The sequence below is a fragment of the Lupinus angustifolius genome, chromosome LG03 (genome assembly GCF_001865875.1).
Source record: "Lupinus angustifolius cultivar Tanjil chromosome LG03, LupAngTanjil_v1.0, whole genome shotgun sequence".
Taxonomy (NCBI): Eukaryota; Viridiplantae; Streptophyta; class Magnoliopsida; order Fabales; family Fabaceae; genus Lupinus; species Lupinus angustifolius.
Genome location: NC_032011.1, coordinates 14,454,231 through 14,481,362, shown reverse-complemented (window position 1 = coordinate 14,481,362; position 27,132 = coordinate 14,454,231). Strand labels below are relative to the sequence as shown.

The 27,132-nt window shown below is 31.1% G+C and overlaps 3 protein-coding genes across 6 annotated transcripts; 2 read left to right on the top strand and 1 right to left on the bottom strand.

The window, feature by feature from the left end:
* Positions 1,898-5,313, bottom strand: LOC109343467 (caffeic acid 3-O-methyltransferase-like). Its single transcript, XM_019581764.1, has 4 exons — positions 4,806-5,313; positions 3,719-4,029; positions 2,745-2,809; positions 1,898-2,325 (listed from the first exon to the last, which is right to left on the bottom strand). The coding sequence occupies exons 1-4, from the start codon at positions 5,222-5,224 to the stop codon at positions 2,023-2,025; spliced, it is 1,098 nt and encodes a 365-aa protein (XP_019437309.1). The 5' UTR covers positions 5,225-5,313; the 3' UTR covers positions 1,898-2,022.
* Positions 14,885-17,185, top strand: LOC109342582. The gene is made up of 3 exons (XM_019580538.1): positions 14,885-15,278; positions 16,323-16,409; positions 16,534-17,185. The coding sequence occupies exons 1-3, from the start codon at positions 15,006-15,008 to the stop codon at positions 16,690-16,692; spliced, it is 519 nt and encodes a 172-aa protein (XP_019436083.1). The 5' UTR covers positions 14,885-15,005; the 3' UTR covers positions 16,693-17,185.
* LOC109343466 (nascent polypeptide-associated complex subunit alpha-like protein 2) lies at positions 19,213-25,858 on the top strand. 4 transcript variants are annotated; one of them, XM_019581761.1, is made up of 4 exons: positions 19,213-19,407; positions 23,586-23,688; positions 24,372-24,490; positions 25,256-25,858. In XM_019581761.1, exons 1-4 carry the CDS (start codon positions 19,303-19,305, stop codon positions 25,604-25,606), a joined length of 678 nt encoding a protein of 225 aa, XP_019437306.1. In that variant the 5' UTR covers positions 19,213-19,302; the 3' UTR covers positions 25,607-25,858. The 4 variants fall into 4 exon arrangements, with proteins under 4 accessions (XP_019437306.1, XP_019437305.1, XP_019437304.1 ...); XM_019581760.1 differs by lacking the exons at positions 23,586-23,688; positions 24,372-24,490 and adding exons at positions 19,489-19,600; positions 20,780-20,898 and having other exon boundaries at positions 19,225-19,407; positions 25,256-25,842; XM_019581759.1 differs by lacking the exons at positions 23,586-23,688; positions 24,372-24,490; positions 25,256-25,858 and adding exons at positions 19,489-19,600; positions 20,780-20,898; positions 20,983-21,460 and having other exon boundaries at positions 19,236-19,407.

The window sequence follows — 27,132 nt, the reverse complement described above, 5'->3', positions numbered from 1 at the left end:
TGATAGTTTATTTGGCGTGAGTCTCATAGTAGTAAATCATCATATAAGTATGGTCTAGAATTGGTTAAATACCAATTCATATATTGTTGTGTGTGGACTAGAGTTTAGATTGGAAGTCCTTGCAAGACTTGATCCTTGCGATGACTCCAATATCAATCCACTATGCATGCTTGATGGCCCAATTTGCGTCTTGATTTTTGCGTTTGTAAATTTTGTGCATGGCATCAATATTCTTTGATAATCGTGGAATGTCTTGAAACAAGCCAAATTGTAGTGTGACTCGATCTATTTGATGACATCCGATGATTTAGAAATAAATCAAAGTTATACATGCACTTCACACCTTATCTTGTTGGACATAACGTGGAAAATTGTTATTATAAGTCTCATATGGGAGCCATTTAAACTACAAAAAAGAAATAGAACATATTATTAGGAAATCAAAATATTGTGTCAATTTGTAATGGTAAGAGTTTAAAATATGTTACCTCATTGGCGTCCATTTGACCTATGCGTGACCCAAATGCTATCAAATTTCCACATGGAATTCCTGTAAAGATGCAGTTTCTGAGACCCCAGCTATATAAAATTTATATTAATTAAGATAGAAAAAAGAAAGAAATTACTTGTAAATAAAATTTTTGTGTAGGTAGAAATAGAGATTACCTTGAAGCAAATGGATAAGTTGGTATAGTATTCACCCTATGTATAATGAAAGGTAGGCAAGACCACACTCCAGATTGTAAAAGTAGCAAAAGCAATTTTAAAATCAATTTCTTCAAAACCTAAATCTTTTGTTTCATCTATATTTTCAGCATCACTATTATCAAAATCTTCTACGGCCTAAAATCACAAAAATATATAATTTATATGACAAATATAAAAACTACAGCAACAAAATAAAAAAAAATCTCAAAAATAATACCTCATCACAATAGTTTTCAATGTTGTTAATTTCTTTTTCCATCTAGTAACATAAACAAAGAACAAAAAGAAAACTAATCAATATAATTATAATAAAAAAGTTAACTATACAATAAACCTAAATTTTTATTCACAATTATATCTCAAATATAGTTTTCATTAGGGTCTTTACTTCATAATAGTTAAATCAAAGAAGAAAAAAGTGAAAACTAACATTAACAACGTACTTTCACCAATCCAAACTGCTTTCTTATCAACTATGTTATTACACTCTTCTACGATTTGGAAAGATGGAGATTGCAGAGATAAATATACATACTAAAGTTGGTTTGAGCCAAACCGACTTCAATGATGACGACTTCTCCACCAATGCCATCTAGGAGAGAAATGATGACCTGAAGTCTCCTTTCACCAAACCGACCTCCACCTAGAAGTCGTCTTCATACATATTGACGTTAGGTCCACTAGAAGTAGAATTGAACCAACCCGACTTTTAGGATGATGTCTTACTCTGCCAACACAACTTCTTATCAGTGACTGGTAGGTAGCCCGTAATCAAATATTTTCATCCAACGGTTGTACACTAGTTCGCTTGGAAGCGAACTAATATGCGGTTCACATATTAGTTCTCGCCTTACTATATACACGTTTTTATTGATAAATACCTGTTACTTAATGGAAATAAGGGAGAGTGTAATATTTATACACTATTAATCTAAAGATTTATAGACAGACAATACATCATTCATCATTCATTTGTATTACATTTTCTAATTAGTTAATAATGATTGAAAGTGAATAATGAATAATAGACTACCAATATATATAATTCATACATTATCAACTCATAAATCTTTTTCTCAATAAAAAATAGACACTAAAGTGAAAATATAAAATAAAGATAAATTTTGCATGCATATACAGAGAAGAATACAAGTATACAACACTTTCATTTTATATAAGCAGAAGATACATTGAACTTCTCATTATTCATTTCCAAGTGCATTACATTTTCTGGTGAAACTGCCTTCATATGTTGAATCACAGTCACAATCTCAAAATCCAAATGCAACTAATTTGAATATACATTATTAGAATTTAAACCTTCTTCAGAAATTCCATGATGTAGGTGTTAAAAGCATTGGTGAAAACTCTGAAACCTTTGAATCCAGCACCCTTAGCCAGGGCCTCAAACTCTTTCTCTGTTCTCTCTTTCCCACCAGGGTTATGAGCCAACATGATCACATCAATGTGAACCACACCCTTTGTGGCTAAGCTAGTGTCTGGAGCCACAGGAAGAATGCATTCAGCCACAATAACCTTACCATTCTCTGGAAGTGCCTCATAACAGTTCTTCAAAAACTTCAAGCAGTGCTCATCACTCCAGTCATGACAAATCCACTGAATATGTAGGAATAACATTAATGTCATTAGCATAAACAATTGAAACATGATTTGAGGTATTGAAAGGTAAATGTTAAAAACTTTATTTCATGTTCCAATCCAAGAGTTTTGCTAAATAAGCTAGAGATTTTATCACTAAATATTATACTAGTATACAACAGCATTGATATAGTAGTGTAAGATTCCATTCAATACCCAGATCTACCAAAAAATCAATTTTTTGATTCCTGAAACGATACTTACTGGAATGTGCAACCACATAGTCTAAAAGATATTATTTCCTTACCGATAGGGTGAAAGAATATCATTAGTTATACCAAACAAATACGATACCAACAATTAAGTATTATTGACACCCGGTAAAGTTAATTAACTATATATACCAAACAATGATATTGATAGTGTCTAAAATTTACCTTCATAAAAACAGCATCAGCCTTTGGAATGCTGACAAACATGTCTCCACCAACATGCTCCACTCCTACACGAAACACCAATGTTAAATCTGTAATTATTATTCTTAATTTCTTAGCAACCATGCAAGAAAGAAAAGAAGGAATTGAAAGAGCAAAAAGAGAAGAAAATATTGAACTTTTATTATTGGAATTGAATTATGCATAAAGGCAAAGTACAAAAAATTTATACAAAAGAAAATTGGTAGTTGCTTGAAACTGAAACTACCATTTAAAGTAAAATTAATCATAACTACCATAACAAAAAACTATCTAATAATGAGTCATTTTCATCTTTAACAATTACGTCTCCTGAAAATGTCATCTAACTAATATAAAGTCCAAGTAGGTAACCAATAAAATCAGCAATATTTTTTCAAATAAAAAGTCTAGCACTAGCTACTATAAGGATCACCTCTAAACTTCACATTTAAATTTAAAAATGAACGAGTTTTCTAAGTGGGGCTAATCATATTTAAGTTAAAAAGTGTGTTTAGAAGGAATATATATTGTACTAGATTATGTCTCATATGTTGTCTTAGCTTCTTAGATCAATGACAATAAATATTTAAAAAAATAATCAATGTAACATATTTTCATTGGTATGAAACAATATATAAGAGAAGATATGTATCTTGGATTACAAGAAAATACAAAATACCACATTCCAAGGTAAAAAATAAACCATTTCCCCATGTAAACTAGTTTAGTTAAGTATCCTTAACATAGGTCATGAAGGGATCATGTGTCCGCAACCATATCTTATTTCCCGTCTCAAGCCAATTACATGTTGACATATGAATAAAAAAATATTTTTAAAAACAAAAAATAATAAAAAATAACATTCTAATTGGTTTGGTATATGGAGTGGGACACCTTGTGTCACAAGTGCTCCCTTAACCTATAAGGCATATATCAGAAAAACTCATTTAAAAAACCTGGATAAGAAGGAGCATCTTCAATAACATGTGGCAAATCAAAATTAATTCCCTTTAACTTTGGATACTTTGAGACAATCTTGTTGATTACAGCACCAGTCCCACCACCAACATCAACAAGAGATTTAAGACCCTCAAAGCCTGTGTAGGTTTCAAGAATTTTCTTCATTGTGATGGTAGAGTGATCAGACATTCCCTTATTGAAAACCTTGTTGAACCTTGGATCTGTGCCATGGTAATCAAAGGCTGTCACTCCATATGCCTTGTTAAATGGAATGCCACCTTCAAGGACTGCATCTTTCAAGTAGTACCTACAAATTAAAAGACAACAATCATCTTAACCCTTACTAATAAGTTGTTTACGAAATGATTTAATTCCACGAGAAAGACTTGTATAGATACGTATCTATGTAGAAAGAATTAGTATAATATTGAAAATATATTAAAAATTTAATTTTAATTAAAATTTAGTCCTAAATAATAACATCAAAAAACATAAATACACTTATCTCCAAATATGTCTCTAAACACAAGTTTTTCTCTCTAATTTGACATCTAAGCATCACTCTTCTTAACTGTCAATAATCTTTTTCATTTTTTCTTCAGTGTGGAAACAAGTGACACTTCAAAATCACATAAATTTTGAAGGAAAAAAAAACTTTAGGACACATAGCTCACTTTGATTATCAATTAACACATATAGCCCGAGTGATTAAAAAAATTTGTGATAGTTCAACTACTCTAGTTATGCAACAAGCATCCATATAAAATAGAAAGTGAAGAAGAGAGTAATCTTGGAAAAGTAGAAGATCCATTATATGTGGAACCCGCAAAAGAAGATAATGTGGTGGTAGGTAAGAGTAATATTACGTCCTCGTATTAAATCCTCATATTAATCCTCCTAATCACAAGAAAGTTACACATATAACTTGTAAATCAACTATTAACAAATAAAGTATCATCTTATAATATATGCAATTTTTTTGTAAATATGAGGATTAGTGGGAGAATTAAATTGGAATATATATTATTTTCTGGTAAGAAATGGAGTAGTTGGAAAGTAAAAGAGAAAGAGATAGTGAAATACCAGCTTTCCATGAGTACTTTATCCTGATTCATCAAACTAAGAGCAGAAAGAGAAACACCATCTTCATTCTTAACCAAGTACTTAGCTACAGGAGCCAAACCATATAGCCTCTCAACCTTTCCATCATTAAGGGTGTGGAGGGAGTAAGTAAGGATACTATAACTAGCCAAGAGGCGCAAAATGCGGTCTAGCATAACTGGTGCATCAGGGTTTGATGTTGGAAGCTTAGAAGCAATATCAGTGGGTGAAAGATGAACTCCAGGTCCAGCTTTTGCTATGATTTCTAGAAGATCTAGCTCAATGGCTGATTTGAGAACCATGGGTAGGATTGAGGCACTGGCTAGTTGCATGGCAAAGAGGTTAGCCTCTTCGTCTGATACATGGGTTGGAGTTATTTGTGTCTCACCGGTTGAACCCATGGTTGCTTGTTTGAGGCTTTGGTTGGTGAGAAAAAAGAGTGGGAGTTTTAGAACAAGTGCTTTGATGTGTTGTGACCACAAGGGTGTGATGTGTGACTTTATAATGCATGGAGTTGTGAAAGAGTAGAAATGGGGTTATGTTATGAGCCTTATTATTTTTCTGAGCTGGGACCTACTTCAACTACAACATAGGACCCCACAGAGAGGATTCATGAAAAGACAAACACTAATGTTGAATATTTACTCATACAAAGAATATTATGCATCACTGTGATAAGACTTTTAAGATGAATTATGGTACAAATATGTCATGTGTCATAAGGAGAGTGAATACAAGTATGGTATGATTCACTAGAATCTGAAGAAAGAATACAAAGATTCAAGCTTAAGACTCCAATTAAGACATATAATCACATTGTATGAAAGACTCAAATCTTAAGTTAAGATTATACTTAACACTTTCATAATACTAAGGATGGATGAAGATGACATTAGACTAAGATAACTTGTTTACTATTGAAGCTATTGGATATGGATGTCATTTTGTGTTTCTATACAGTATGTTATGTCTATTTCTCTTTCTATATGAGTAATGACCCAAAAAAAATTATTAATAAATTAATTTTATAACTTTGCAAAACTAAACATTTTTAAGGCATTTTTTATTGTAGGAATAAGTGGATTCTTCCCTTAAATGATTGACATATTTTCAACAAATCTAGCCATATGCTCAGAAGTTTTAGAAATTTCTGAAAACTCACAACTAATTAGGGTATAACAATTAAGTAAATAAAGCTCCAATTAGGAGAACTTTACTAATTTTCCGTCCTCATTTTCATGTCTTAATCGAATATTGAAAATGAAGCAGAAGCATTCCCTAACCTAATTTGTGACAATTGCTTGGACATTCAATAACTTACATAAGAGTCACCATTTGTATCTACTTTAAACTACTCTACGTAGACAAGTAGTATTCAAAACAAAGTTCTTGATAAAAATAAGTTGACTTTATCAATGATGAATTTTGCATGCAATTGAAGTTACTTGGATTGTACTTATTTGACCAATGTGTATGCAACTTCATGGTGAGCATTTTATTGATATTTATGGTATCAGATTGGGTTATGAGAGAAATATTCCCACGTCAAGGTATGGGGTAAACATCTGACCTAACTTTTAAAGGAAAATGATATGATATGACATATAAACTGCATTTAGTTGAAGAAAGAAAACTGCATTTATAGATACTCATATTCTTCTACCTTAAATAAGCCCAAAGCAAATTAACTCACATTTTTTTCTTGCTTCACCAACCTCCCACCAACTCAATTTTTTATACTTCTTTGAAGGGTTTGAAATTATGATTGTGTTTTTGGTGAGATTTTTAATTTATTATGGCCATTAGCAAATTGCAACTGTGACAGCATAAGGTTATTTTATTTTTATGTTTACATAAGTGAATAAAAAAATATAATTATTGTAACTTCTATTGTATTTTTTTATTTGTAATTTTATATACATTTTTTATTTCTTTATAACATCTCAAATAATTTTTTTTTTTAAAGCTGGGTGTAAAACACCCCAATATATTAAAGAGGAAAACAGAACAAACAAGGAAAGAGCTACATGTTCCTAAATCTATAATTAGGAAGAGACAATCTATTCCTATTGAATTCAAGGAGAATGAAGCTAGGCAAAGTATCCCACCAAGCATACATTTTTGAAGAAATAGCAAAAGAAGCTAACTTATCGGCACAAGTATTTCTCTCCCTGTAAATATGAGAAACTCGAAGCTCCATAGATGAAACATGCCATTGACACATGTGCCACTTATTAAGAAGCTTCCAAGGAACTTTGAATTTGCCTTTAAAGATATCCACCACATTCATAAAGTCACATTCAAGCCAAACCTTGTTATATAAGGAGTCTTTTAAATTAGGTTTATAATAAATATAATATAATTATAGCTACATTGAAGTAAGAAACTTAAAAATATGTAAATTCAAATGAGTATAAAATACATTCATAGTCACATACTGTCATATTTAATTTGTACACCGACAAAAAAGTTGTACTCACATAGAAGAATTGTAATTTTCATTATTATCAACTATTTAAGAAGAAAAGCAGATTGTAGAGATATGACTTCTCTATAAAAGAAAGCATCATAAAAACCCATAATTAATATAAAAAATTATAAGACCGTTTATTAATAAATAAGGAAAGAAATGTCACTTCAAGCTCTAAAAAAAAGTAAAGTATTATTAACCCAAAATAATAATAACTAAGTAATCAAAGATGATACAAAGAGTTTTTGCAGTATTTGATAAGTGTGAAAATCACTTTAGATAATTAGGATGAATGGGTATTTTTTTTATTCTAAAAGTTTGTATAAATACAATTCATATATACATTAAGTTAAATAATTACACAAATCATATTACATATTTTTATGTTATTCCACGCGGCAAAAAGGAACATAATCTAGTGAAAGAAAGTATATGCCGAGCGAGAGAAGCCAAATGCGCCTAGGATAGGAGCCTTATTGAGTAAAATATTCGCTGAACAAAAAACTCAAGCCAAGCGAAATTACTTTATTTTAGATAAATTAATCAAAATCTTTAAAGCTAAACACACTGAAATTAGGATAAATAGGAGACCACAGAGTTGCATGAAATTCTAAAATGGAAATGATAAAACAACTTTATGCATGGTGTGTAGAAGAAGATGATGTCAATACATTAAGACTTTTAGTTCCATTGTAACAAGTAGTTAAACCTTTTTTTTTTGTGTGAGATTAGATGTAATTATTTAAATTTGATATGTTCAATATGACTATATGATTTATTTTTAATATTATTCTATTGTCTTTCAGATTTACTCTTATTTATGATACTTGTTTGGTGTGATCATCTTAATCATGATTTAAAGTTTAAATGTCTAATGAAAATTTTATCTTTCAAATAGAACTAGAGCATGTCATTTACTAACATGTGAATTCTATGAATGGAATTAATTGAATTAGTCAATAAAATGCTCAAATTTATTATGATTGATTGATTAATTGTTTAAGTGATTAAGAATTAGTTAATTTGATCTTCTTTTTTTTGAGAGATTGGTGTTAGGAAATTCATGAGAATAATATCATAAAATGTTGGATACTTAGATATTGAATATTGAAATCTAATCTCATGTTTTTCATGTTTAATTCATTATCTCAACTTATTATGCTTGCCTTATTGTTAGTTTCATTAATCTTTCTCCCAAAACCCTTTTGGTAACCCAATTTAATTGATTTTGATAACAAATATAATATCAATCAATTCATTTTAAATATGATATTCTTTATACTTATTTTGTGTGAATCTGTTTGGTTATTTTTCTGATTAGCAAAATTTGTTGTTGCCAATGATTCTTTTTTGTGTGTGTATAATTAAGAGTATTTTCTCACCTGTTTTAGTAAAGAACTAATTTTTCTTAGGTGAGGTGTGTAGTTGTTATTCTCAACAAATATTACTCATAGGATCGAACATTTGACATTTTATCTACTTGTGAATCTAGTAAAACCTTATACTATTAGACCAATACTTTGTTGATTGTTGTTAAGGACTTGTGTCTAAATATTTATTTTTTTAACAAAATTTATTTTCTTAGGATTTTTATTTTCTTGTTTATTTGATCTATTTTAATTGTCTCGACCATCTAATCTGCTTTTAGTGTTGATTAATTAAGCACTTAGAGCGTCCACTGTGACATTTTTACTATATTCTTAATTTCACATTCTTATTTTCTGAGTTTTGTTTTTAAATAAGAACAATTCTTAGTAAATAAAAACAATTTTGGTGAGGAGAGATAACATTTATGTGTTGTGATGTACTTTATCTATTTTATGCATTTTATTTATCTTTTAATTTACTATGTTGTAATTTTTGTTATATTTTGAAATTATCTTTATTGTATTTTAATTAATGCAGTATTTTGTTTTATTTATTAGTATTCATGTAATTTATTTGTATAATTTACAACAAGAAAAACTATATTTTTAGCTATAATTTATTTTTAATAAATTATAGCGATTTTTGATTTATTAATAAATAAATGGGTAATTATTCTTAATATTTTGTTATATTTATTGTTAAATATAAAAGTGTGGGGTATGTTATGATATTCAAATAAGAATAAGAATAATGTTTATCTTAGTGAGAAAAATAGATGTTATTCTTATTTTATGGGGAGTTGTAATAAATTATAAAATAATGTGTAATCCAAATAAAAATAAAAATATTATTTACATCTGGATGCTCTTAAGACAAACTTCAAAAAAGAAGAGAAATAAACTTTCATTTAACAAAGCAAAATACATTCATAAAAGAATTAATGAATGAAACATGCTAATAAAAGTAATTAAAAGTAAAACTGTAAAACATTATGTCTACTTTACAAAGTAATAATATAAGAGAAAATGATGAATACTATATATTAATAATGTATGAGTTTTATACACTATTATCGTAACATTCATTATCATCAACTCTTCGACAAAAGTAATGCAAGGTAAATGATCTATTGAATGATATAGTGAATGTGCATAAATCTTTACACCAAGACTATGTTTGGGAGTTAGGAGAGAAAGATAATGAGAGTAATCAAACAGCTAGGAATAGGAGGAAATGAATGAGAAAGGAAGACAATCCTCTCACTTGTTTGAGAATATGAAATTTAGGTGGAGAGAGCAAACTAATGATAATGTTAGAATATTTTCTATTTTTTCTTTGAAAATGTAATTAATAATGAGAAATATACAATAATATATAATTATATGATGTTACTATAAATATTTAGGTATTTTTATAATTTGTCTCCAAAAACTCTACATTAGGAGAAATATAAAAATAGACATATAGATAGTTTTATAAACACTCGAAAACCTTACATTCTCCTTTATCAAACTCCTCAAAGAAGAGAAAAACTTTCTAAAGTTATTCATTTCATTTCCTTCCATTCCAAAATTCATTCTCAAATAAAGTATAAGCTCATGGTTGGTATGACTTATTTTTTGTGTGTAGATTTTGCTTATTTTTTAAAGAATAAGCTAAAAATATAGACTATGTATGTTTGACAACCAAATAAAATCATAAATTCCGCTTTTTTCTTTTGAAAAAATAAATTAAAAGTACAAACTCCAAAATCATGAGTTAATTTTTATTTTTGGTTAGTGTATTTTTTTTCTTCAATTTTTTGATTTCTCATTTTAGCTCATCATAACTTTATCTTTTTTCTCCTTTTTACTATTCCACAAACAATAGAGCTCTTCACTTCATTATTATAACTTATTAAAAAATTGTATAAAATTTGACATTTTGTATTATTTATATTGTGTAATTGAATAAATAACTCATAATTTGTTTATTGGTTTTTATATTGTGTTTTATTTTAATATTTTTTTAGCATTTGTTATGCAATATTTAAATTTTATAGTAAAAATATATATGATGGTAAATATTAAAAAATGTATATTTAAGAATAGTGTAAAAACAACAAAAATAATCATAACATAAATTAATAACTTCATACTTTTTTGTAATTTATTATATAAAAAACAATTTTTCTACTTTATCCAAACAAAATAGATTAATTTATATACAGTTTTCAATTAAAGTACCCAAACATAAACATGTTAAAATATCACAATTTATAAACTGAAACTAAAAACATAATTATATCAAAAAATGTATACATATTACAAGACAACCCAAAAATTGAAGAGTACTTCTTTGCAAACCGTCTTTGAAACGGTTGAATTATTGAACTAGAGCTTTAAATAGTGTTGTTAAAATTGTTAAATATTGGCCAGTTAAATTAGTCCAACTCAAATACTGGTACGGTATAATAACTATACCGGTAAAATCTTTCTGCCTATTTATTTCATTAAAAGAATCTAAAGAGAAGATGAAGACAAATTATGATACAGAATCAAGAGAAATCTTAACTCACCCATTATGGATCAATGACATCATGGATGAGAAGAGAGGATGTCAATATTCTTTGTATTAAAAGTAAACAAAACAATAGTTCAATTTCTAAAAATTGGAAGATAATTTAGAAGGGTTAACAAAATAGAAAAATAATGTTCATATAAAAATTGTGAGAATAATAACTTTTATCATATAATCATATATAAATATTCATATTAAACGTTTTTAATTAACAATCACATAATTACTTGGAAAACAATATATATATTTTAATTTTAATCATCTAAATAAAACGAATTGATACATGTTAATTATTAATTCTGATTTTAATAAAATGTTTCCTTTTTACACAGGTAAAAGAAGTTTACTTTGGCTTGTTGGAGAACATCAATAGGTCGATGCAGCTCCCCACTGACAAATTTATCAAGCCGCTCCACATCATCCTTAAAGACTGTTCACTCAAGCTTACCGGTAAATAATAGGTACACATATGCCGTCTCATAACTTATGTTACTGTATGTGCTACAAACTTTGATTTATCAGGAAAATAATTAATTATTAATTTTTTAATTTAAATATATTTTTTTAACCAATAACAAGTTAATGATACATACAGTGCCACAACGTATGAGATAACGAATGTGCTACCTAAATAATATAAGAGCATATTTTATTTCTGACATTATGTGTTATGAGTTGTAATTGGTTGAAAAATGTACCTTGAATAACATACGCTTCTCAAGTTATATGATATTCTTTGAATAAAGAATTAATTTGGTACTTTAAATTTTTTTAAGTTCAATTTATTTAATGGAAATGTGTAACATCCTAAAAAATATTATATATAAGTTAAATTAGTTTTTTTGACCATTTTTATGACGAATAACATAGACTATTTTAATTTGTATTTGTGTTTTCTGCGTACTACTATTATTTGATAAGATCATTGTGGTTGAGTCTAAATATTTGTCCTATGCAATAAATAAATAAATAATGACATGTCTAAGAAATAAATAATAGGTGTAAAATTAGCAAGCTTAAAATGACATTTTCAAAGCGTATCCAAATGCATCCTAAACTAAAGAAAAATTAAGCACTTAAAAAAGTAGATACTTCATAGCAAACAAGCTAAAAAATAAATGAACATGGAACAACTATTTAAGTACTAGCTAGAAAAGTTATTGCACCATCAATGAACTCGAACCAGCATTTATTCAGTACAGTAGGGCAAGATAGAAATGAACAACAATTCCACCTCAAGCAACATTAAACAGTCTTTTAGATTGGACCTTTTGGTATTATTAATTGCATTTCTTCACTCCATAAGTAATAAATTAATAATTTAGTGTATGTAATTATATCTTTCAATAAATACTGTTTTCTTACAAGAATTACAATTATGACTGCATTTGAAAGTCTTTGCAACAACATTACGAATTGCAATCACATTGGTTGAATTTTCCTGTAATTGGGATATACACAATGTAATCACAAATATAATTTACTTTTATTTTTTGCTTATTCATTAATAAAACGATAAGTTATATTTGGATCATGAAACAAGAGTTGCTATGGGTTTGGGTGAATTTCCATGGGTAGACAAACATGTTATAAAAAAGGTTTTCTAGGGAAATGTTCACTCGTTTATACTAATATAAGACTTTGTTTGGGAGTGAGGTTTTAGAGAGTAATGGAAGTTATGATTTTGGAAAGTCTTCCCCTTATTTGGGAGTTGGATGAAGGAGGGGAAAATATTTTTTAGAGATAAAATGTCAAAATTAGCTAAATATTTGTAGTAATATTATATAATTATATATTATTGTCCATTACTAATTGTTAATTACATTTTTAAAGGAATAATAAAAAATATTCTTACGTTATTATTAGTTTAGTCTTTCTCATCTAAATTTCGTACTATCAAATAATGGAGATTATTTCGTTCTTTTTCCCTCCCCCCTTTAATCTCTCTCATTCTTTTTCCTCGTAACTCCGAAATAAAGCCTTAGGGGTGAGTGTGGGATGGATTAAACATGTCTCTTACTCGTCCTTAAATATTGATCGGGTTAATTTTTGAACCCGAACTTATCCCTAATTAGGATGAGATGTTTGAGGGACAAGTCCAAAATAAGACAAGTCAAGATAGAGACGAATATGGGTTGGAAAAGGGCAAAATGACAAACGTAGATTTTTTCTCAAATCTTTAAGCACGCACGATCAAAATTATCATAATCTATCAATAAATCAACTAAAACATGCATCTCACATACATGAGTATATAAACTACAAATTGTAAATTGCATCCTTCAAACTAAAAACTATCACAATTACGTGACTGAAAATTATAGAAGACATTTGAAAATTTCAGAACAATTTAAACTGTCAAGTGTCAACATAAACTGAAGTGTTCTTGTAAATGATAAAAAATACATGAGAACTGAAATGACAACAACATGCCAATACTCAAAAGTTCACACAAAAAGTGAATAAAATAAGGGACAACTGGTATGTATTTGAGTTATGTGGGTTGAACATAATGAGTATTAATAAATACTTATTTAACTATTCTTGATATATAACTATAAGAGATTGGTCGAGTGACCTGGACATAGATCTGAACCCGTCATTTTTTGACGACGAGTTTGTCTCTTATAATTAATTAGGTTTGTCATTTTTTTATTTATTTGGACATGTCAGACTCGTCCCTAAGTCATCGGGTTGAGACAAGTCTATGAGACGGGTTGGGTCTTCCTCACTCCTAATTTTATTTGTGTATAGCTTTTTATATTTGTAAAGGTAAAGATGGACTAATAAGCATGTCAATTACTAAGAGAAAAAAAAAATTAAAGGTAAAGATGGACTTTTTTGTATTAATCATCTTTTATATTTGTAATAATCTTAGCTTTTGTTCAGAAAAAATAGGATATTTCATCGGACTTTTAAGCTTAATCTCAAAATATGATGTCATGCAGAGTAAGTATTACATCACCAAGAATGAAAATTCATGTGGTTATTACATAAATCTTTTCTATGTAATAGTTTAGTCCTCAAAAATGAAAAATCTCAAATTCCTAAAAAGTCTAAACGTGTATCCAACTAAAATACTAATTGATTCTTGATAATAATACTTGTCAGAAGAAATAACGACAAACCCAAAAAGAATTAGCTATTTATTAAAAATGATGGAAAAATACCTTTAATAATACCAAAAAACTAAAATAGTACACCTCCAATTTTGTAAGGACTCATATCAATCAAATATGTACCTAAAATAATATCAATAAGTAATTGAGTCTTATTACAATCCTAACAAGAAATTCAAAAACTATTATTTTACAAGAAAGAAATTCATAAATTATATTTTTTTTGTTTCCTACATATATCCTCACATTGAAGATAATTATGTCCGAACTGTGAATATTCATAAATATGTGGGGCTGTCTTTTCCAACAAGTATTTTTTTCATCTACAAAACTCGAACCCAAGATCTTGTTTGAGAGAAATCAAACATGTATCACCTTAACATTTAAAAAACTGAAAGTAATATCAACATTTAAGAATCTTATTACAATCCATTCAAATAAGAAAAATCATAAATTATCATCTTTGACCTAAATTAATTTCTCAACATGAAACTTCATAAATTATAATTTAAAAAATATAAAATCTCAACGGTTATCTTCCAATTTTCAAAACCCTCTTATTCTGAATTCTATTACACATAATTTCGTCTCCCTCCACTGCACAACACTCTTTTACTCTTCTACTTTCTGATCGTTCCGCCATTGAACCTTCCTTGAGATTCAATCATGGCTACCAAACGTAAAAGAACAGCACGAAGCAACGTGAAGTCGACGAAGAAGACGATTCAGAAAACAACTCCACCACCTTCCCCAGAATCCGAAAGCCCCAGGGCTATAGTTTGTTTGAAAAATATCGATGACATGAAACGTTTCGAGGATACTGAGGATTGTTTCATCCTAGGATTCGATCCTGATGAGGTTGTTGCTAAGTCCAAGATCTCTTTGGACAAAAGTTACCCTCTTTCTGATGATGTCTCCATCATTTGTGAAAAGGGACAGGTATAACTTAAACCCTTCGGTTTTTAGGTTTTGTTTTGTTTTTATCTTTTATGATCATTTTCAACAATTTTTTTGATCGGTTTTTGGACTAGTTGAAAATTGCTTTGATTTCATCAACTATTGTATCTTAAAGGTTTTGGCTTTGATTGGAATTTTTGTTGATGTTGCTTATCATATTTCAGAAATTTTTAGGTTTGCAGTATTTTATGAGCACTGGAAATTTAGGGTCAGTTTGGGAATTGTATTTTGGAGATGAAGAAAGGGAAAAGAAGGGAAAATGAAAGTTTGTGAGCCATGAAATATATCTGTGAAATGACTCTCAAGCCTTCCGTTTCCCTTCCTTCCCCTCCAAAATTCAACTCTCAAACAAACCCTTAGGTTTGCGAGTTACTTTTCGGAGGGAAAGGAAAGGAAAGATTTTACGGCCAACTCTCACTAATGTATTCCATGGCTCTCAAGTCTTCCTTTCCCTTCTTCCCCTTCAAAACCTAACTCGAAAACATACCCATGGAGTTCAAAATTTGATAAACTAAATGTGAAATTGAAATGTGACCCAGGTGGATTTCACTTCTCAGTTTCACAGAAAGAGAGTGTCCTTCAATGTTATTTTTATGCACAATTTAGATAAGAATATTTCTTTAGGTGATTGTGTTGTTAATTATTAAAAAGCATGATAACATGTAGCTCATAATAGTCAGTAAAAAGATAACACTAGATGTTGCATATTTTTATTAGGAAATAACACTGCAAACACGGAAAGAGCTGTACCTACTATCAAGGTTTTAAATAGCGGCAGTTTCAGAAACTCCCAAAACCTTGAAGTTTCGGATAATTATGGGTAAACGCGGCCAATGTGGCCACAACTGTGGTCACGATATGGTTTTGGTGACTCCCAAAATGTTAAATTATTGGTGTCCTCACCTTCTATCCTATTTTTATTATTGGACAATAGCATAATGCCATACAATCCTCCCAATTTGTTTATGTCTGTGTTTTTTTATCAGAAAAATAGCCATTTGCCTGATCGATGATAATGTCAAACAGGTCGCTTGCAGAGATTTCCCGCACTCAAGGCATCAATGTTCCAAGTTTCCTTTTAAGACCACACCTCATGTTAAACATTGTGAAATGGTAATGTAACTTGCTTTCTTATATATACACACTTGACACTATTATGCATGTACTATTGATTGTGCATTTTTTACCTCCATTACCTGTGACAATAATTTGTTTTGAACTCTTTGGCTGAATGCAGTGCTACTGTTATGTTTGTGATACGGCTGCGCCCTGTAGGTACTGGACCCTTGCCATGCATTGCAATGCAGAGAATGTTGGCTGCTGGAATGATCAGAGGAAGAATTTGAAGAAACGATTTCCAGTTGCGGCAGCTGCTCCTTATCTGCCTAAAATATAATAACTTGTTTGAAGTTAAACTGTACAATCAAAGGGTAATTGAGACTCAAATGGTATCATGCTGTCAAATTCAAACTTGGAATTTGGCACTTTGGCGTACCATAGTCCATAAATGATCTGTTTTATAGATATTGTATAGCTAGATATTCTCTTATAAAAAGTATGTGAAACCCGGATAGCTTGTTTTTTGGTCTATTTACATGACCAATGTAGACTGGTATTAGGTGAATGTCAGCATCTGCTGTTACTGGATCTATTGGATTCTTCATGAAGTGAACAAGAAATTGTGAAGAGGTCTATTTCAGATTCTTCACAAATTTGTTTCATTCTTACATTTAGCCGTTTCGTGTCATAACTAATTGTGCCATGTGAAACTACAAGTAACAGTGCACAGGTTTCAAATATTAGATCAACTATATTATGATTGAAACTAATTTATAAGTATAGAGGTTATTGAGTCTATGTTGAGAAAACTCAGCTTCCTTTTATTCAGAAAGAATGAAATTACCATCATTAAATGGTTTATTCATATCCCTTTTTCTGATCCATATTGTTGTTTAGGGTCATTTGTAAGTTGAGTTTTGAAGGAGGAACAAGGGAAATGAATGGCTTCAGAGCCATAATCTCAGCAGTGTATTTGATGACTTTCAAAATCCAACTCGCATACAAACCTTATTACTCAATGTCATAGTTGGAAGTTTAAGTTGGCCATGTGGTTCCTCTAGTAACTGTAAGGAATTTTTTTTCTAGCACTTTGGGTAGGATTCAATGTCATCGTTGGAAGTGAAGCTTAAGCCAAAAGGGTTACTACAACAGTACAACTTTCTGTGAGCAATGCAGCACATTGTAAATTCTTGCATTTAATATAAGCCATCTATGTTTGGCATTGATCTGGAAAGAAGCATTAATAACTGCAGATGTGGTGTGTGCCAATGAACAAGGTATATTGTTTATCTCAAATCATGCCTCGCATCAACAGAAACATGTCATGTTAATTAAAATTAAACATTCGTTATTTTTCTATTTTTGCTTCAATGTTATTAGTGTTGAATATAGTTTGTGACATAATTTGGGACATCAGATTATTGTTTGTGTGGAGATGCCTTAGCAGCGTTATAAAATGATTAACACTATACAACTATAATTACTAGTTACTAGATTATCTCATTGATATATACCAAATGCCAAATGTTTGGCAAATAGTAAGGACACTTAAAGGGCAGATAAATTTATTGAACTTCATCTATGTAGTCCATAATCAGAACTATGGTGTTCACATCCAAGTCAATCTAAAAATAAATTTGCAAACCAATTTAAAAACTAAAAAACCTATCTATATCGAAATCTTTTGCACCATTTTGGATTGAGATTGTAATGAGTTGATAGAATTGGTTCATGTTTTGGATTTCTTTCCAAAACTAAACCAATCCAAACTTATATATTAATATAATTATTATACACTAAGATTACGTTTTTTACTTTGACTTGCTATTTTTATTGTATGTCATTCATTAAACTTCTTTTTTTCTTCATCTCGACAATTGATCATACTATATTTTCTTTTGCTATATATAAAAACTAATACATCAAATCCCTATATTAATTGGAATATAGTAATAATAATGTACTAAATTGCAAATATATTTTGGATGTTTAATTCAACCAAACTGGATCAAATGAATTTTTATATCAAAACGATCTAAATCAAATCGTGAGCATCTCTAATATGGATAAGAATAACCGATGGAATTGCCATAAATCTAATGGGAGTCAAATTAAGTCTAGTACATTATGCAAAAAGAGGAAGGGTGCCAAAATACAATTTTCAATTCTTTATTCAATATATATTTTGTTTTTAATAGAGGTAGAGATGAAGAAAAAACATATCTGGAGGATTTGGAGATGAGCTTCTTGTCAAATAAGATAATTTATAATATAACATTTATTATGTCATTTAATTTATATAGTCTACCATGATAAGTTTCATGTGACAATTAATAACTATGGTGCCTTCTTTATGATAGGATGAGTTAGAGACACAAAAAAAGAATATAATAATTAAAAAAGTGAATTTATAAATATATGAGTATTTGCATAATGTGTATTATGATATTTATCATCACTCATAAGCTATTATTGTGGATAACGTTTATTATTATTTCATGATAAATTTTAGTATTTAGACTATATAAATAAATTTATTATATACATATGTTATTATTCGTATAGTAATTATTTTTGTATATATTAATTATTAAAAATATAATTAAATTTGAAAATTTATTTGATTTCTACAAATAGTTGCTATCTGCATAAGTACCAATAAATATTTGTCGGACACATTATGTATTATGTGTCCCCGCCCGTTGGCAACTCTAGAAGGAGCCATGACTCCTTAAATTTTTTAAAATTTATTTGAAAAAAAAATTAAAAATTATAAAATATTACTTGTGGTAAAATAGGCCCAAATATGACATGGTCCGGCCCAAGAAACATTCAACCCGATGTAGCCTCGATTCGGGTGTGTTTGTTATCCCCATTTGCATATCCTATCCCTATTACCCTCTCACACAGTACTGAAACTCCAAACCCTCTCAGATCCTCAAAAACCATGTCTCCAGGACCCGTTGTTGACACAACCACCGAGGTTGTAACAGACCAACAACTTCCCTCCGTCGATGATATCACAACCCAGAAGAAGAAACCTCATCCCCAGGTTTATTCTTTTTTCTTAATCCAGTGTTTGGATTCGATTCATTTCTATTTTGGTTTTGTGTCTCATGGTTTTTTTTGTTAGGAGGACGATGCTCCTGTTGTTGAGGACGTGAAAGATGATGACAAAGATGATGCTGATGACGATGAAGATGATGATGACGAGGATGATGATGACAAGGATGACGGTGCTCAAGGTTCTCGTTTTTTCTGTTTGCACAATGTTTTATTTTCTGTTTTCATTTACCTAAAATGGCTATTTCGTATTTAATTATGTTTTTGTTAATTGGTCCTCAAATTGAATTTGGTAACTTTTACTTTTATGTAAAAAAATTGACAACTAGCTTGGCTTAGTTTTATAATTTTTCATAGTGGATATCTATGATAAATCTTGATAGATGTAAAAATGGTAAAAACAGTAAATTTGGGAATGATGATTGCTGAGCGGATAAGTAAAAGCAGTATTTTCATTTGTGTTTAAAGGCACCCTGCCCTTTGTGTTTTTATTAACAATGGCTGTCTAAGAAATCTTTGAATTGAGGCTTTGATTGTCTACATAGATTATAGTAGTAACTAGGAAACTAAAGGAGTTAATAGGAGGCTATGTAAGAGTTTTAATATTTTGTCATTCAGTTTATTGGCATTTGTATGCTAACGCTTGAATTGTTGCTATAAGCTAGATTCAGTTGATACTGAGATCTAAGTTGCCATTAAAGTATCACAGAGTGTGTATGGTCGGTAACATATGGTAAGATTGTTTGCCTTGTGATCTGTAACAATTCAAGCGTTAGCATATAAATGCCAATGAACTGAATGACAAATCATTGAAAAACTGAAAAGGTATCTTCGCTTGCAGTGGTAAGGCTGTATACATCTATCCTTTGTAGGCCCCACTTGGTGGGAGCCTCCTTCCATGGGGAGTTCTACAAATACCAAGAAGGTGCTAAAAGTGAGGGTGTCATTTCATGGCCAGTAGCTAAAATAGCAATATTTCTGACCCTTCATGAGTCTTTAATGACACTGATTTCAATCGTTTAATTCTTTTTATTCCATCATTATGATGGTATGGTTTTTTCCTTAATGAAAAATCTTAACTCTAGTCGGTACTAGTTTTCTCTGCTTTTGATTGTTACATGGTAAAGTGTTTTGTTTGGACGGAAAAATAATCTGCTCTATAGTTGTTGCAGTATTGGCGTTTCATTAACTGTGTCCCAAAGGGACTAAAAGGCCTTACCAAGAGAAGATAATATATTTCTGCACTTCAATTCTTGTCTTCCATTGCAGCAGCCATCCATACCTATGCTGGGTTACCTTTGTTTGGCTCGTTATCTTTAGATCTTGTTGATAAATCTGCTCTATTGGACTTTCGGACGCAGGTTCTGGTGAGGGTTCAAAGCAGAGCAGAAGTGAGAAGAAGAGTAGAAAAGCAATGTTGAAGCTCGGACTGAAACCTGTTACTGGTGTTAGCAGAGTCACAATCAAGAGAACAAAAAATGTTTGTGATTATATTATATTGCATTCTCTGACTAATTTATCTAGAAGATGGATGACTTCTTACTATATTATTTTATCCCTGCAGGTCCTATTTTTCATCTCAAAACCTGATGTCTTCAAGAGTCCACATTCTGAGACCTATGTCATATTCGGGGAGGCAAAAATAGAAGACTTGAGCTCTCAGTTGCAATCACAAGCAGCTCAGCAGTTCAGGATGCCAGATATAGCATCTATATCGGCGAAACCAGATGAAGTTGCTGCAGCTGAAGGAGCCCAGCCTGATGACGAAGAAGAGGAAGTTGATGAAACTGGTGTGGCTCCCCATGACATTGATTTGGTCATGACACAGGCCGGCGTTGCACGAAACAAGGCCGTCAAGGCTCTGAAGAATCATGATGGGGATATTGTTAGTGCCATCATGGAGCTCACTACTTAATCAGGCTACATGTTTGCTGTTACCTTATTGCTTTGTCAAAAATTTCTGGGACTAGATGATGATCACATTATTATTGTTCTTCATCTTCCTTTTATTTTTATATTAGAAAAAACTTATAAACAACATTCCATAACCCTTTCTATGCATCAGATAAGAATATAATAATTGAATCTTAGCATTCCACTAACATGGATATTGCCTCATAAAAATGTTTTTTACATTATAACATCTTTAGAAAATGTTAGTCTTGCCCACCTTGGTTCTGTTTTGAGTTGGATTCTTATATTCTCCATTCAATTAACTTGCATTTAAATTTTACTATATAAGTCTCAATTGAAGGTGGTGGGTGGTCTTCTCTTAGTTTGCCTGATTTCTTTTTAATAAAAGATATATTTATTTTGTTTGGAACACCAACTTGTTTCGCAACTGATGCCTAGAGAGGCTTTTAGTTTTATAGGACTAGGAATGGCAACGGGGTGGGTCGGGGTCGGGTTTGTACGAACCCGAAATTCAAAACCCGAACCCGAACCCAAACTCAACGGGGTTGAAAATAAAAATACCATCCCCGAACCCGTCGGGTTTCGGGTAACCCGAACCTGAAAAAATGATAAAGTATTAAGGAAAATATGATATTATTTTCGTGTAATTTTACTCTAACATTTCTATTTTCTCTTGTATTATTTCATTTCTTTTATGTTTGAAGATCCAATAGTATATAAAGTAACATTAGAAATTAAAAACAATTGACAAATGATAGAAATTTCAATTTTAAATTGAATTACCTTACTTCAGGGCGGGTTAGGGTCTTTGCTATACCAAACTCGAACCCGAAATTTAAACCAGGGTAAAACCCGAACCCAATCACATTGAGTTTTCCCCGTTAAATTCGGGTTCGGTTCGGACGAGTACCCATGAGTTCGGTTTTTATTATCATCCCTATATAGGACTGTAGTTTTGTCTTTTATCGGTACATTTTTTCATATCAAATATTATACACCTTAAAAAACCAAATTACTACCAACTATATTGGACTTTGTTGGGATAAAAAAGAGAGAATAATTTAACTGAAATAGCAGGAGGCAGAGACAAAATATTATGTTAACTACCTTTTTAATGGGTAAACATCTTGTGCTCCACTCCTGTGTTACTCATGTGTCAGGAAATATAATTGACTAAAAAAATATTTAATAATTATAATTTTGACTTAAATAATTTTTTTAAACAAATTAGAGATTATGATCCATAGAGTAATACAAAAAATGGGACAACAGATATGCTCCCCTCCTCTCACACACATGACACATAGATATACTGGGAGCACATATGTCCACACTTTGTGCCACTCCATGTACCATGAGCTTATGATTAGTTAGAAAAATATTTAATAATTAAATTTTAACTTAAATATATTTTTTCTGACCAATCACATGTCCATGGTACATGAAGTGACACAAAGTATAGAACAATACATGCATTAATGTTACCAAAGCAGTTTTAACAAGTGAATAAGAACATGCTTAAGAACTTAAGAAATCATAAGTACATTTTTCATGCTTCAGTGTGTTCTGCAACGTCATTTACTGGAGTGGAGTTGAAATGGGTAAATGGGAACTTTGGTGCAAAATTTGTTAAAACATCCGAGAATATATGGAGTCCCAAAAAATTTATTATTATATGTGTCACTTTTTATTTTGGTTGGAAAAATAAAAAATTAATAATTAAGTATTCTTATGACTTATAAGAGGAAGTGACACATGAAGTGACATATTTTCTGAAGTGACATATTTTCTGAGACAAAAAAGTCAATACCTTAAAACACAAGATTAAGTAAAAATGACTTGGATGTAAATATAATTATCATCTAATCTAATAACTTAACAAAAAATAAATACAGAATGGACTGAGTACAACAAGATCGTAAAGCGAGCCCAACAATGGAAAAGGCCCAAGAAATGTGAAAACCCTTGAAAGACATGTGGAAAATGGAACAGACTTTTTCCCTACCATTCATTCATTTTTATTATCTTCGAACTAAGTGTGTTGAGTGAAAAAACTATCACCATGTCTCCAGGTCCAGTTGTTGAACCCGCCGCCGTGGCCGCAACCGTTCAAGAGCTCCTCTCCGCCGACGAAACTACACTCAAGAAGAATCCTCTACCACAGGTTTCACGCATTCCTTTCCTTTCCGTTTCATTTCTATTTTCATTTTATTTATATTCATCTCATTTGCATTTTATGATCTATTGTTCTAGGAAGACGATGCTCCTGTCGTTGAGGACGTTAAGGATGATGATAAAGATGAAGGTGATGACGATGAGGACGAGGATGATGATGACGAGGATGATGGCGCTCTAGGTATTCATATATATTGGTAACTGTTTCTTTTATACAATTTCATCGACATTTTCTGTAATAATGCGGGAATAAGCGAACAACTATGTGCTTTGCTATGCAACTGAGTGGCCTCATTATTACAATGTTGTATAAGAGGTTGTGAGTTTTGAATTTAAATGGTGGAAACCATGAGCTTTGATTAGATTCACGGTAGAATTATCCGTGATAGTTGATTAAGGGCAGTTTCGTGCACGAGACTCTCATGTGGTGGGGTCTAGGAAGGGTGAATTTATGCATCCTTATCCTCGCAAGAGAAGATGTTGGTTCCAGGATTTGATAATTTATGATGCGAGAAAAATAAAGTTAGGAATAATGATGTGAGAGAATGGGCTAGCACCTGTTTTAAAAAAAAAGGTGCTGAAGAAGACCAGTGGGAGCCTGAACAGGAAGGGATTTGGCTCAGATGATACTTTATGTGCTTACTTCTAAATACTTTTGCATAGTTTTGGCTTTCTCTTTGATTAGAAAAATTGTGTTCTATGGTGATAATATTGGCAAATTACTGTGCTTTTCCTAGAGATAATACAAAGTATATGTGCTCTTTATGACATGTATTCATTTGCTACGTCTTTTTCATGCATTCTCTCATTTTAACCTTTCTTGTTGTTGTCTATTGATCTGTTCTATTGTACTTTGAGATGCAGGTGGTACCGAGGGTTCAAAACAAAGCAGAAGTGAGAAGAAGAGTCGAAAAGCAATGCTGAAGCTGGGGCTAAAACCTGTTACTGGTGTTAGTAGGGTCACAATCAATAGAACCAAAAATGTGAGCCATGTCTCCTTTTTGTCTTTTTTTGTTTAGATCCGGGTGTTAGCTTTAATATTTTTTCAAAGGTTTTTTTAGCTTCATTGCTTTGTTTTGCCAGTGATGAAAGATATGATCAACATGTAATGTATGATAATTCATCATTACTATTACCTAATGCCTTCCTTCTGAGTTTTTTTGGCAGATTGCTATTATCGGTTGTGCTCCTTATGAACTTGCCTCTTACTTTTTACTAATGGAAACTTTTATATTTACGTTTTATTGAATTATGTTTTATTTTCCCTAGTTTATTATTTTGTTTGATGGTTGTTGTGGAAGGGGTCATATGATGATTTAAAATGCATAGTTCAGATGATTTATCTGTGATTATTAATTTTTATAGTCTTTCACTCCTATCTGATGATCCCTTCATAATTTCCATGCTACTCATTGTGAACTTTTGTTTTTTAATAATTCATTTGTTTTGTTTGGTCACTTTTCCATTGTTCTATTTTGTAGTGAAAACAAAAATATGTGGCTTTCTTTATTTAATTATTGTGGGTTGCATTTGTGCCATTTGAATGTTTTTGGACTTTATGTCCAGTATCCGTGTAGTTTTAGGAGGAACAAGTCCCTCATATTCAATTTATCCATCTGATCACTTTGTCAGCTTTGTTTTTGAATATATTTGCTGATCATTTTAGGCGAACGTTTGATATTCATATTATATTGTTGTGTGATTTATCTTGAAGATGGATGGCCTCTAATAACTAGATTATGCATTAGGTTCTCTTTTTCATCTCAAAGCCCGATGTCTTCAAGAGTCCAAATTCTGAGACCTACGTCATATTTGGGGAGGCAAAGATAGAGGACTTGAGCTCTCAGTTGCAGAACCAAGCTGCTCAGCAGTTCAGGATGCCAGATATACAATCACTGACAGAAAAACCAGATCACGGTGCTTCAGCTACAGGAACACAGCCTGATGAGGAAGAAGAGGAGGTTGATGAAGCCGGCGTGGCTCCACACGACATTGATCTGGTCATGACACAGGCTGGAGTATCAAGAAGCAAGGCCGTTAAGGCTCTCAAAACTCATGATGGGGATATCGTTGGTGCCATCATGGAGCTTACCACTTAATTATGCCTCCTGTTCTACTTTTATTTGTTTTTCTAGGATGATTTTTGAAGTATTGCCATCCAGAAGTCCACACCAACGGTCCATATGGTTGGTTTTTATTTATAATTTTGTTGCTCTCTCTTAAATCTGTGGTACTACATAACAGTAATCACATGATTGTTGTTACTTATAATCAGCCTTTTGTGATCTCTATTTCTTTTTGCCAGATAGGTTGATGATGATATGAAGGTTTAGCCTGATTGAGATTGATGTGAAATTGAATTTCTACATTTTATGTTATAAGGTGATATTTTAGTAATTAAAACTAGAAAAGGTAATTTAATTCTTTTTTTGGGGTACATAAAGGTAATTAGTTCTGTTGAAATGTGTTTGTTAACAAATGAAAACTTGCTAATATACCATTGGTCTAGGAGGATGTTCAACTTAGGAAAATGTATTGGTTGTTGATAGGGATAAATTCTTGTTACATATGACATGTCAATGTCATAGAGAAAAAAGAACTGATTCACCCACATATGGTCCTAATAATGAAAAAGAAGAAACCAAATCAAATGTTTGTGATTAAGCATGAAAAACAAGATGGGAGCATGTCATTGATTTTGTAAGTCTTTAGAGCTTCAAGTACTAAAGTTCTTCACATCCACCTTTAGCTATTGACAACCCAGCAGTTTGTTCTTATTCTCCGTTGTTACATGTTAAGACACTAATTTGACCCATCTTCACCATTGCATCTGCCAATTTTTTTGCCCAAAGGTAAGGATCCCTTACATTTTGATTCACTATGTTGTGTTTAAGTGTTGGTTAATAAAGTTTGGTCAGATGTGAACAGGGTTCGGTTAGCCAAGATGTCAAATATAGTCGTACCCTGCATTTTGTGCTCCCTTGTGGACATGCCTCTTCAGTAATGCTGCATATGAGGGATCTAAACTTTTATCCTGCCTTCAAGTTGCACTGAAATTGTATAGTCTGTTGCTGAAAGCTGAACAATGAGAGCAGCCAATGGTGTGCTCTCCTGCATTACTCATAAGCAGTTGTTTTCATGATTTGAACCCGTAACTTTCAGATCATAAGCAGTCAACAACCGTATTATTGTACATAAGCTCACCCTCTATTAGAAAAAGAATAAACAAAAAAGGAGTTAATTTAAATGTACTGCCGGAGTGGCCATTTTTTCTTGTGTAAGCCCTTTCTTGGCAAAGAGTTGAGTGAGCTGGTTAGCATTAAAAGTTGGAGAAGGTAAGTCTGTTCTTGTATCTGAAGCTAGTGATATTCTGCCATCTCTTCTTCCTGCAGGAACATCATAGCCAAGACCTCGAGCCTGCAAAGAATAACTAGAATAAGAGCCATTTTCTCTTGAAGTAAATTCACACCGTGAAAACCCTAAAAAAAATGACTCCGCCTAAAATAACTTTCAGTTTTGTAGGCATGTTACTTCCTGAAAATGCCTTCGAAGTTCGAATGTTTAAACAAAGATTCACCAAAAATACGATACCTAAAGCTCAAATCCACAAGGTTCTAATCCAAAA